This window comes from Acanthochromis polyacanthus, chromosome 1 (genome assembly GCF_021347895.1).
Source record: "Acanthochromis polyacanthus isolate Apoly-LR-REF ecotype Palm Island chromosome 1, KAUST_Apoly_ChrSc, whole genome shotgun sequence".
NCBI lineage: Eukaryota > Metazoa > Chordata > Actinopteri > Pomacentridae > Acanthochromis > Acanthochromis polyacanthus.
This window is the reverse complement of record NC_067113.1, coordinates 16,350,670-16,363,927: the sequence shown is the minus strand read 5'-3', so window position 1 is coordinate 16,363,927 and position 13,258 is coordinate 16,350,670. Positions and strand designations below refer to the sequence as shown.

The 13,258-nt window shown below is 41.4% G+C and overlaps 1 protein-coding gene across 1 annotated transcript; it reads left to right on the top strand.

Moving 5' to 3' along the window:
- The first annotated feature begins 100 nt into the window (after nt 1-100).
- Nucleotides 101-5,078, top strand: LOC110952122 (5'-3' exonuclease PLD4). The gene is made up of 11 exons (XM_022195503.2): nt 101-226; nt 379-447; nt 534-694; nt 1,306-1,489; nt 1,593-1,713; nt 1,804-1,931; nt 2,029-2,229; nt 3,749-3,888; nt 3,976-4,141; nt 4,235-4,331; nt 4,447-5,078. The coding sequence occupies exons 2-11, from the start codon at nt 397-399 to the stop codon at nt 4,647-4,649; spliced, it is 1,452 nt and encodes a 483-aa protein (XP_022051195.1). The 5' UTR covers nt 101-226; nt 379-396; the 3' UTR covers nt 4,650-5,078.
- Nucleotides 5,079-13,258: the final 8,180 nt, after the last annotated feature.

The following is a 13,258-nucleotide window of genomic DNA, read 5'->3' as shown; positions in this document are numbered from 1 at the left end:
TTTTTTTTTTTTTTTTTTTTGTCATCTATTTTTTTCTCACTGCACTTTTCCCCCCTTTTATCTCCTGGGCAAACACATGCCTCACAACCAGAAATGAAAGTAAAAACAGGAACTGTGCTCTGATATATTCAGCAGCACAGTTATCACTTCAGCTCAGTTTCGTCTGAAAGCTGCAAGGGGAAAAAACAAATTCTGACTAGAAGAAAAGTAGGTGCATCTGCTTCGTGTAAGTCGCTTTCCCTTTCATTACTTTGAAACAAACACATTCTGGTATTTCAACCATTTCAGCTACAAAATGAGTGTGGTCAGAGCTGAAGGATCTCGCGCTTGTTTATTTTCCATCCGGGACAAAAATATCCCGCTTTTGCTCTTTAATAGATTCTCAAAAGGGGAAATATGAGCTCTATGTATGCCAGCCTTCATGACAACTACGCTTCAAACAAAAGGGTAAGACTGCGTCAAACATTAACCGAACTGTTCGCTCTGTTTCGTGAGATTCTTACAAAAAATGTTTTCCTGCCAACATTTGTTAGAGGTCGACCAGCTGTGTAGCATTAGCCGTGGTTTTGGGCTGTCTGACAGTCCTCGGGGTTCTGCTTGCCATCGCCGTGCTGGAGAGACCGCCAGAACGCAAAGATCATGAGACACTTCCACAAGACGCTGGTGGGAGTAACTTCTCTATTGACCAGTGCAGGTAGGAATCCCATAGAACTCATGATGGGGTCAGAAAGTGGCTGCATTCCATTCTTGTCTTCAAATATTTGATCAGCGGAAAGATATCTTTACACCCACATCCCCTTTGGTATTTAGAAAGTATTTTTGAAAACTGCTGCAATGTTTGCAAGTTGTGCCTGAATACTGTATTTCCTGTACAAAAATAAAGGCATTTCCACCCTAAATTGGAGCCATAAAAGCACAAATTGGTGTTGAAAAGTTCATGTATTTGAGTGTTTGATGCTCAAAGTTCAAATTAAACCTACATTCATTTAACCTGACAAGATTTCCTTCATGAAACTGACGCATAATCATACATTGATTTATGATTCCTCGACCAGGTTTCTATTATACATCTGATAAATTGATGTTAAATACCGTGACATTAAACTGCACGTTTCCTCTTTAACTATACAAGATACTTTAAAAATGAAAAAAATAATGCCATGATGAACTGGCTTGTAAACCCACTGAACTTCCACATCCACATCTATTGACTTAATGATTCCAGATTAGCTTCTCAGGACTTTTTTTCCCCCAGTTGGCTCTTCAAAGAATTCCCTCAGCGGATGTCTTTGTTTTATCCCCCAGTATGACCCTTGTGGAGAGCATTCCTCAACATATGAAATTTAAAGCCAATGTAACGCTCGGGATCCCACTGGTGGAAGCCTGGAAAGATCTTATCTCCATGGCAACGCACCAAGTGGATGTGGTGTCTTTCTACTGGACGTTAACTGGAGAAGACATCAACATTAACTCTTCCTCTGACGTCCCTGTGAGTGAGCTGAAAATGCAAAAATGATGAATATGTTGCCTGTAATTAAATATACAGCCTTATTGAAAGAATGTCTTTAACCGAGTCCGTCTGTCCTTGGCAGGGCAGAGACATCCTGAAGGAACTTGAAGATTTGCCATCCAGGAATGTGTCTGTCCGAGTGGTGACCAGTGTTCCCACAGTCAGGACAAACTCCACCGATCTGGAGATCTTAAAGCAGAAAGGTTTGGAAGTGACTCTTCTGTTCACATTGTTTTGATCTGTAGAGCACTTTCACACTAGCTTCCCCTAAATCTGTTTTCTGTTTGTCTCAGGAGTTCAGGTGAGGAAGGTGAACTTTGGGCGCCTAACAAAAGGCGTCCTCCACAGCAAGTTCTGGATCGTGGACAGACAACACGTGTTTATTGGAAGTGCCAACATGGACTGGAGGGCTCTAACACAGGTGAAACCATCGATTATACAAATACAATACAAAACAGGGCCTTATTTTCAGCTTCAAAACACCACTAAGGTATTTCATAATTCACTCTTGACTGTAGGTGAAGGAACTGGGGGTGGTGGTGTACAACTGTTCCAGTCTGGCGAAGGACCTTCATAAGATCTTCCAGTCCTACTGGGAGATGGGACAATCCAACAGCTCCCTGCCTCAGCCCTGGCCTGCAAAGTATGAGACTGATATTAACAAAGAGCACCCCCTGCTGGTCAAAGAGGACAACGTCTCCACCAGCCTGTACCTCTCAGTGAGTTCCTAAAGTTTCACTTCCTCTTTCCTTGGAAGCTCTTATTGAGATGGATAAAGGGTTATTGTTTGCATTTCCAGAGAAAGGACCACACAGTGTGTCATTTTAGTCACAACAATCATTAAACAGAAAATCCAGGGTTTATGTTAACTTTATAATAATAATAACTTTACTTGTATGGCACTTTTAAAAACAAGAGTTTGCTAAGTGCTTGGACAGACAGGACAAAAGCAGGATAACCAGAAAACAACATAGCAACAATTAAGATAAAGTAAAAAAAAAAAGTAATAATAATAATTAGAATAATAATGCAAAATTGAATATGATAGTAATATTAAATACAATAAATATTAAGGAATAAAACCTTAAAAGTCATGTCAAATCACATTACCATTATTTATGTAGCACATTTTAATCGTCAGTGAGCCAAAGAGCTTTCCGGTAAAGAAATACAGTATGATTGTTGTTACAAATGTACCTTAAAAGTTTTAATAATAAGGTCAAGATCCCACAACATTACAGAAAATACAAATGTGATTTGTATTGTATGTATTTATTAGGTTAGGGTTCTAAGGTACTGTTGATTAGGCTAATTTGTTTAATAATTCAAATAGTAATGTTAAGATCTTACAATAGTCTATACACTAAGAAAATACCTGACTAATTTAAACATGAATGTTCACACTCTACAATATTATCATGTATGAAAATTGACATTATTATTAACATATTAAAGTTATGTTTATAACAATGTTATTGTTAATATAATATGTAGAATATAGTTTAGATATATTATAATATAATTTAAAGTATTTGATTATGCAAATTCACCTCATCAGCTTAGGCATTAAGGTTAAGATCTGACAATATTATTACTAGACCAAGGAACGCGGCGGAGTAATGTGACGATCGGTGTACGTTCGTCTGTCTGTCTGTTCGCAACCTTACTCAAAATCTGAAAAACAGATTTGGATGCAATTTTCAGGGAAGGTCTGAAAAGACACAAGGACCAAGCGATTAGATTTTGGCAGTGATGCGGCTTATAGCCTGGATTCACTACAAATCCACCACTGCGGACTAATCGGGACTTATTCATTGGAATTGATGCAACAACTAAGCAGCCTGAGTACTGCACTCTTTGAATGCTTTTCTTGTTATCATAGTTACAGTGCGCCATGCCGCTATCTCACAGTGATACAGAAATCTTAAATCCAGATTATGAGCCACATCACTGCCAATATCTAATCAGTTGGTCTTTGTGACATTTCTGACCTTCCCTGAAAATTTCATCCAAATCTGTTTTTGAGTAATGTTGCTAACAGACAAACATGCAGACTAACAGACGGACAAACGTGCCGATCGTCACATAACTCTGCCGCGTTCCTTACTGGAGTAATAACAACTGAATCGAATCCAAAAAATCTCTGTGAATGATCTTATTGGCAACACATGGATCAGGAATTCAAGCAACTTTTTGATCATATTTTCCTATTGTTTTGTTATTCTTGCTTCTCCTCAGGGTTCTCCACCGTCGTTCTGTCCTCCATCGAGGACTCAGGACCTGGAGGCGATTCTCTCCGCCATCTCAGAGGCTCAACACTTTGTCGATGTAGCTGTCATGGAGTATTTCCCCACCACACGCTTTGGCAAGCCTCAGAGGTGACCCCAACCCTCCATTATGTTTCCACCTATAAAGCGTGTTTTATTGGACCTCCTCACTTTAGAATGTTTCCTTTCATTGAGCAGATACTGGTCTGTCATTGATGATGCCATCAGGACGGTGGCATTTGAGAAGAAGGTGAAGATCAGGATGCTGATCAGCTGCGGGCGAGACTCCGATCCGGCCATGCTGCCTTTCCTTCAGTCTCTGGCCTCAATGGACTTTGCTCAGCGCCATATCAACATCCAGATAGTAAGACACCACATGGAGTAAAATGCATCAGCTGAACATCTAAAATTTATGTCAGTTTTGCGTAATTAATTCTTTTTTTAATATATTTTTTAGAAATTGTACATTGTGCCTGTGGGAAACCAGTCTGATATTCCATATTCCAGAGTCAACCATAATAAATACATGGTGACTGATGAAGTAGCCTACATTGGTGAGCAGCGGTTCATATTTCTATACATTTACTCTTGAGTTAAAGGTAGTAAATAGGTATTTAAAATGTTTAGTTGGTTGAGTTAATCATTAACCAGATATGTGTTGACTCCCAGGTACCTCCAACTGGTCAGGGGACTACTTTATGACCACAGCTGGAGTGGGTCTAGTGATTTCCCAGCATGCTCTTCACCCTGCACTGCAGAATCAAACCCTGCACAGCCAGCTCAGGGCAGTTTTCAACAGAGACTGGCACTCAGAGTTTGCTGTGCACCTCGCTGATCTGGGACACAACCCAGACTGTGCACTGTCCAGATGACAGAAACTGCTTCATAAAAGTTACACATAAACGTATTTTCATATCAGGGCTGAATTCAAACCACTGTATGTTGTTGTTTTTATATTATGAATGCTTTTTTGGGGTTGATGTTAAATACAACTTAATACGAAATAGAAAGAGGGGGCTTTAAAGGATATTAAGTGTTGATGATACCACAACACCAGCTGTGTCACCCACAGTTTTGAGTTAATATTTTTAGCACACTTCTAACTACGAATGTTTTTGAATTGTCCATGTTTTTTCTTTTAATCCAGTGCTGCACTGGTTTTTCAAGGTGTGATAACTGAATATACTATATAGTTAGTAAATATGCATCATTAATGTACTTTATAATGTTGTGATATTTATATGTCATCATCCGTGAGATTCTTGTAAACAAGATAAATAATAAATGAGTCACTGTCAGTCCCTTGCTGTGACAGGGTCTATGGAGGTATAGAATATATTGGTACTGAAACCCCACTTGACTGTAAGTGACTGCATCAATATGGCACTGTAAAATCAGAAACTAACGCCAGGATTCAAACCTAATGCTGTCATCTGACTGGACAGATGTGATGGCAACGAACATCATAGGAGTGTAGAAGCAGTGGCGGACCTTCTGTGGGGGCATGGGGGGGGCAGCGGCCCCCCCTGTGCCCCCCCTACATTTGGACCAACAGACACTGAAGGACTCCGACAGCTGGTCGGTAATAAATGATAATTTACTGATCGGTGCCGGTTTTAACCCTTTAAGCGCCAAAGTTGCAATATTGCGACAAGCAACATTGCTGAACATAACAAGCCGCAGCTTCAAATATAGTGCCTCATGCAGTTACTACTTTATACCAGGAGATGGCGGACATCTGGACCTTCAATCTGAGCATCATTTGTGGGCATGTTTTCATTCAAAGTTTAGGAGTAAAGTAGAGACGAGACTCATCGTCGGAGCGTAACAGAACGCAAGACGACGCATTTTAGAGCGAGAAAACTCACCATACCGAGAGGTCTGGTCAACGCTGACAAAGTACTTTGTCAAATAATGGCTTACTCAGATTCTGAAGAGGAATATTCACCCTCTGATGAAGATGTTCAGTCGTCCAGTGAGAGAGAAAGTGACGATGCGTCTGTGTGTAATGGCAGCGGGTCAGTGCGCCATGACAGTCCACAAGCAGCACATACTGGAGCTGATGCTTTGCTTCACGGGGTCCGGAGTGGCAGGAGGGGACGTGGTGGGTGTAGCTGGGGTGGTCAAAACACCGCTAATGGTGAGGGGGATAGCGGGGGTTGAAAAAAAAAAACGCGGAAATAGCAGCAGACACGGGGGAAAACGCACTGATAATAACAGTGGAGGCTGCAGTGGCGTTCATGGCCCTGTCGTAAATGACGATGATGATGGCTGGGTTTGCTTGACAGATGAGGAAGAGTATCATAAGTGGATCAGACATTTTGATAAGCCTGTTGGGTATCGTGGAGACAGGGATCTGACAAATTCTGAGCTAAACAATGCCATTTTGATCGATAAACATCAATAAAGTTATGTAATCCATATGTCCGCCGCCTGGTGACGTCATAATATGCAAATTAGATGAGTGAATTTACTCCCATCACAAACTTTGGGTCATACTGATGATTTTTCTCATTTACAGTTTGCCTTTATCTCCAACCATTTTCAAGTTACAACCTTTAGAAAAAATGATATCAAAAATGAATATTTTATTGGAAAAACTCTGGTGCCTAAAGGGTTAATGAACTTCATGTTCAACTTCACAGTCAGATATAACATGAGCAGTGAACCCCAGGAGTTGGTGGAGTTTATTTGTGTGTGTTGACCAGAGAAGAGAGTTAGCATCCAGTGAATATTAGCTTTAATGTGAGTTAGCCATGCTAACCGAGCTAGCTGACCAGTCCTGATTAGCAGCTGAATGTAGTATCAAGCTAACAAGTACAAACATCGGTTTGTGTCGTTTCTTGTCAGCAGCTGAAGTGCGTTGTGTTCCTGTAATGTGGTTCATTTAGTTCATAAAACTGTGGCTGGTTGACGTTAACGTAATGTTCAGGAAACTTAAATGTGATTAAAACAGTAACGTTAATATTCTAGTTGTCAGGAATCAGCTTTAATTTGACACGAAAACTGATAGTTTTAAATGACATCAGTTTCATTAATTTGTTGAAAATTGTCTCATTTGTTGTGATGTTGCAGCTTATTCATTAAAACCAAATGATCCGTGTTGAAGACACGTTTAGTTCTAGTATCAGAAGTAGAAGAAGGAAAATGGAAGCTTAGTTCTGCGATGGGCTGCACAGTGGAGTAAGTGGTTAACACTTTCGCCTTGCAGCAAGAACATCCCCGGTTCAAATCCCGGGGTGGTCCTGGGATCTTTCTGCATGGAGTTTGCATGTTCTCCCTGTGCATGCGTGGGTTTTCTCCGGGCACCCCGGTGTTACAGGACTGTTCTATAGAGTTAGCCCCCCCTCCAGTGGCTGAATGTAATTGGTACAGGAAGTGATGTTGATTTATCATCTGCCGCTCGTACTCAATACATGTCGTTACATACTCATGCTTTGCCTCCTGTTCATTTGTTTCACACTAACATGGTGTCAGAAGTGAACTAATCAAGTATCTGAGTTTAAGTACCGGAAAGAGAGGCGTCTGCATCACAATGGCTTCCGCGGTACCTCCACCAAGTGAGATGAAACTGACTAGCGACCTCGCCAGCAACTGGGATGAATTCAGGTTGGAGTTCGAGGATTACATGCTAGCGTCAGGGCGAGCAGAAAAGAGGAAGGAGATACAGGCAGCCACCCTGCGGAGAGTGATGGGCAGTGAATGTTGCCACATATACAAGCACAATTTGGGCCTCTCAGACGAACAGGCGAAAGACCCCACGGCAATTCTTGACGCTTTGGGGGCACATTTCAAGCCGGGCAGGAATGTGATTTTTGAGAGAGATGTCTTCGGCAACTGCAAGCAAGACGAGTGGGAGCCCATCGACGCGTTTGTAACACGGCTGAGGGAGAAGGCTAGCCTAGCCGTGCTAGACCCATGCTCTGAAGACACAAGGGTCTAGGCATGCTCGACAGGGAGGGAGGCGGGCTAAAAGGTTGTCTATCAAATCACTCTGCAGCAATTGGGTAGGTATACAACCAATCAGCGCAACGAATAGGCTCCTAGAGCGCCGGAAATCAGAGGATGCGGTAGTTTGGTGAAGCCTTATTTATACAGTCAATGGGTGAAGCTCAAGTATATTACAGACAAGTTAGCAGAAAGATTATTCAGAGTCGGTGCTAATGGAGCTCAACGACTGTTGTCGTTTTTGTTGTCGACCCTGGCAGAGAATTAAATTCGTTGCCGTGGGTTGTCTAGCACGGCTAGGCTAGTTGTTTCCGGTTGTTTCTGTCAGAATCGTCGCGCCTCTGTTGTCACTTAGTTACACCAGCCTTCTGACTCTACACTTCATGGTGATTCTTCCGGCCAGTTTTAGGAGCATCCAACATCGAGCCTTATGGAGGGTAACTCGACCCACCCTGGCAGAGAATTAAATTCGTTGCCATGGGTTGTCTAGCGCGGCTAGGCTCGGAGAAGGCTGCGTCTTGTGAGTACGGTGAACTTAAAGAGGACTTGATAAGAGACAGCTGGTGCTAGGTGTGTGTGAGGAGGCCGTACATCGGCGCCTGCTCAGAAAAAAACAGCTCACTCTTACATCGGCCATTGAAATATGTCGGGCTGCGGAAATGACAGACATGGGCTTAAAAGCAATGATACAAGACAGGATACCAGAGACAGTGCATGCAACAGACAGCCGTCGGCCACGGGCTGCACCCGGACAGGCTCGCCATGAAGGGTCTCAGAATCAGATGTCATGCATACACAAAGGCGCCATATGCAAATTTTGTGGTAACACGCACAGGCGCGGACGTGAATTTTGCCCCGCATATGGTAGGTACTGCCGCTATTGTGGAACTGCAAACCACTTTGCAAAAATGTGCATGTGAACCTACTACCAAATAGAAAGTAGTAGGTTCAACACCCACCACTGGCATTTTTTCTTTGTCTTTGTCAGGATTTTCAAAACATTTAAGAAGGGTCTGGTATTGAACCAGCAGCTCCATAGGCAAACCCTTAACTCACTGAACTACAAATCAGATGAAAAGAAAGAAATTCGTCGTCCGGACTTCCCGTGAACGCGCCCGCAAAGTCTGCACAAGTCACAAGTGCGGTGAAGTCCAGAGATTTGGATTCAGCCATTATCTTCCTCCACAACCTCTGGCTCTAAAATGTCTCCATTTCTGGTGAAGAGGTTGTGGAGGAAAAGGCAGGCAACGATGACCTCCGGCACGAAGTCCACCTTCACCTCCAGGGCCTTCAGAAAGATGGATCGCCACCTGGTCTTCAGGACACCAAAAGCCCTCTCCACCACATATCTAGGAAAATGGGGGTTTACTCTGCTGTATGGACCTCTCACACCAACCTGTAATCTAGGAAACATGCCATCAAAAATGAGTTGTTTTTTAATTATTTATTGAACTATTTATTGGTATTTGTGTGTTTTTCAAAACTATTTATTGGTATTTGTGTGTTTTTTAAAACTATTTATTGGTATTTGTGTATGTTTTTAATTACTTGTTTTGAATGATAATATTTAAAGTATTTATTACATCTATATGAAATTATTCTTAAATTATTAAACTTTGCTATAAAATTAAAAAGTGGTTATGTGGCATAGCTACACACGTGGACAAAATTGTGGGTACCCCTCAGTTAAAGAAGGAAAAACCCACAATTCTCACTGAAATCACTTGAAACTCACAAAAGTAACAATAAATAAAAATTTATTGAAAATTAAATAATCAAAAACAGCCATTACTTTTGAATTGTTGATTAACATAATTATTTAAAAAAACAAACTAATGAAACAGGCCTGGACAAAAATGATGGTACCTCTATAAAAGATTGAAAACTATTTGACCAGAGTGACATGATTAACTCAGGTGTGTCATTTAATTGACATCACAGGTGTTTCCAAACTCATAATCAGTCAGTCTGCCTATTTAAAGGGAGACAAGTAGTCACCCTGCTGTTTGGTGAAAAGGTGTGTACCACACTGAACATGGACAACAGAAAGCAAAGGAGAGAATTGTCCCAGGACATCCGAAAAAAAATTATAGACAAACATCTTAAAGGTAAAGGCTATAAGACCATCTCTAAACAGCTTGAAGTTCCTGTGACAACAGTGGCTCATATTATTCAGAAGTTCAAGACCCACGGGACAGTAGCCAACCTCCCTGGACGTGGCCGCAAGAGGAAAATTGATGACAAATTGAAGAGACGGATCGTTGGAATTGTATCCAAAGAGCCCAGAGCAACCTCCAAAGAAATTAAAGGTGAACTCCAAGGCCAAGGTACATCAGTGTCAGATCGCACCATTCGTCGTTGTTTGAGCCAAAGTGGACTTCATGGGAGACGACCAAGGAGGACACCACTGCTGAAAAAAACTCATAAAAAAGCGAGACTGGAATTTGCAAAAATGCATGTTGACAAGCCACAAAGCTTCTGGGAGAATGTCCTTTGGACAGATGAGACCAAACTGGAGCTTTTTGGTAAGGCACATCAACTCTATGTTCATAGACTGAAAAACCAAGCATACGAAGAAAAGAACACTGTCCCTACGGTGAAACATGGAGGAGGCTCAGTAATGTTTTGGGGCTGCTTTGCTGCATCTGGCACAGGGTGTCTTGAAAGTGTGCAAGGTACGATGAAATCTGAAGACTATCAAGGCATTCTGGAGAGAAATGTGCTGCCTAGTGTCAGAAAGCTTGGTCTCAGTCGCAGGTCATGGGTCTTCCAACAGGACAACCATCCAAAACACACAGCCAAAAACACCCAAGAATGGCTGAGAGAAAAGCGTTGGACTATTCTAAAGTGGCCTTCTATGAGCCCAGATCTGAATCCCATTGAACATATGTGGAAGGAGCTGAAACATGCCATTTGGAGAAGACACCCATCAAACCTGAGACAACTGGAGCTGTTTGCTCATGAGGAGTGGGCCAAAATACCTGTTGACAGCTGCAGAACGCTCATTGACAAATACAGAAATCGTTTAATTGCAGTGATTGCCTCAAAAGGTTGTGCAACAAAATATTAAGTGATGGGTACCATCATTTTTGTCCAGCCCTATTTCATTAGTTTGTTTTTTTAAATAATTATGTTAATCAACAATTCAAAAGTGATGGCTGATTTTGATTATTTAATTTTCAATAAATTTTTATTTGTTACTTTTGTGAGTTTCAAGTGATTTCAGTGAGAATTGTGGGTTTTTCCTTCTTTAACTGAGGGGTACCAACAATTTTGTCCACGTGTGTATGGCATCATAGAAAATATGAATTGTGAATGAGAAAACTTAAAAATGGACTTACCTCAACAGGGAAACCAAACTGTAAGTACAAATTAATCAAATGCTGGAGGCGACGGCTTGTCTTCTGTGTCTGCGGGCAGTCAACATTTCAGTTTGTTTTGTTGTGGAAATTATTTTGTTGAAACTGTATTTAATATTAATTATTATCAAGCGTAAAATCGACCTGAAGCCGGCATTCAGCTAAGTGCCAAGCCGAGCTATTTCATAGCCTGGTGTACTTCCGGTTTTTGTCATCGGAGGTTTGAAATGCATTATGGGAAACTTAGTAGTAGTACGACAGTGTGAACAGTTGGCATTCTAATCATACTTATAGTACGTAGTATACAGTATATACTCATTGAGTATGTAGTACATTAGTATGCCATTTCGGACACACACACACCATAGCACCTTTCACACAGATGACAAAACTAAACAAGCCAAGAGAAAAAACGATGCTAAAAATATGATTAAAATTCAAAAACATTTTTTAAAAAAAGATTTAACATGGCAATAAATTATGTTGTGTCCAGGGGATGGAGGGAGTTCATTGAAGTCTTCTTGGGCTCACAGTAAATCATTTAAAATAGAAACTTGATATTCAGTCTCAGGAAACTGCAGCGCGACAGAAGAACCAACAATATCTCATGTTTTCTCCTTTAATGAGTCAACTCTTCTTTTGCTTTCAGACCAAAAACTACAGATTCTTCACAACCTGCTCAAACTCTTGGTACAGGACCTCACCACACGTCAAGAAGCTTTCCTTCTCATTTCTACTCTGAAGCTCACCTTCTGCTGCTCAAATTGCTGACAAATGTTTGTGCTGCTCTAAAGTCTGGTCTCCAGAACTTCCTAAAAACTTTTTAAGTCTCTTCTGCTGCAGGTTGCTTTGTAGAACCCTTACAGAAAACCTCACTAAACCACACAGAGGGGCCTCAAGGTAGTCGTCCAAATGAAACCGTACACAAACCAAACTAGAAAAGCACTCAGAGAGTGCAGACCTCTGCCAAGGATAGAGAGGAAAACAGGAAACCCATGCAGTAAAGGATCATGAGCTAGAATTGAACCTGTGTCTCTGACACAGTTCTGTTTATAAAGCAGCTTCTTAACCAGTTGAGCTATCTGGACACCTTGCTCCAATTTGTTGGACGACATACTAACCTATGATGTTTTTGGTCGTATTTTGGACCACATACTGAAACATACTAAAAAATTCGAAGCGATCCAGAATCCTTTCCAGATTGGCACCAAAATTAAATCAGCTCTTCCTTTTACCATAGTCTACATCCCCTCAAAATTTCATGTGAATCTGCCCAGGCGTTTTTGAGTTGTCTTGCTAACAGACAGACAGACACACAAACGCCGGGTGTCACATAACCTCCACGGCGGAGGTAACTAACAACCCAAACGTTAAAGTCTCCTGCAGCTTACCAGAGAAGCTCTTTAAACACAGAATCAGGACAGGAACTCCTACCTTCTGGACAACCAACGTTGGTTCACAAACAAGAATGTGTCTGACCAAAAACCTCTAAAGACTCACTACAGCCAAGATAAAGACACAACTCAGCTGCACCAAACCCACTAATCACCGCACACATTAGCACCAAGTGCTAACTGTGGCTAAAGAACCACATTTACCAAGACAGCTATCCAGTACAAAGCCCTAAAACACACCAAGAAACACATTAAAGACGATTTTACTGCTGGAAGCTGCAAGCCAACGCCGAAAGAAAGTAAAGCAATGGATTCAAACCCAGTTCAGTGAAGAGAAGCAGAGGAAATGTTTGACTGCAGACATAAAGCAGGAAGACACTGAGCTGCTCAGGTGTTCCTGATAACACCAAGCAGCCACCTGGACAGCCAATAGGAACACAGCTTACTGGAAGTCCAGAGGGCTGGCTTAGTGAAGTAAATTTAGTTTAAAGTTGAAGCAGAAAGTTAACAGAGAAAGTTGAAAACCACCTTCTGATCCGTGAAATCTCTGAGTTTTCACACAAAGAACTCCTGAACATGTCAGTCTGGTTCCATAGTAGAACCATCATTGTAAAAACGTCACAGTATGTTGTGTTGCTCAAAAAACATTATAACCAGCTGTCTAGGGTCGCCAAGGAGTGACAGAAAAACAGAACAAACCCTGGTTTCCGGGGGGTTAGGAAGCTATTTTTTTGAAAGGGTAAGTTTACAACAACACATGTAAGCAGAAAAATCACAAAG

Excerpts from the sequence above, each read along its gene's own strand:
- LOC110952122 (XM_022195503.2), top strand. The coding sequence starts at position 397 with ATGAGCTCTATGTATGCCAGCCTTCATGACAACTACGCTTCAAACAAA. Across the intron at positions 448-533 it reads ACTACGCTTCAAACAAAAGG|AGGTCGACCAGCTGTGTAGC; the intron begins GTAAGACTGCGT and ends AACATTTGTTAG. Across the intron at positions 695-1,305 it reads TTCTCTATTGACCAGTGCAG|TATGACCCTTGTGGAGAGCA; the intron begins GTAGGAATCCCA and ends TTTATCCCCCAG.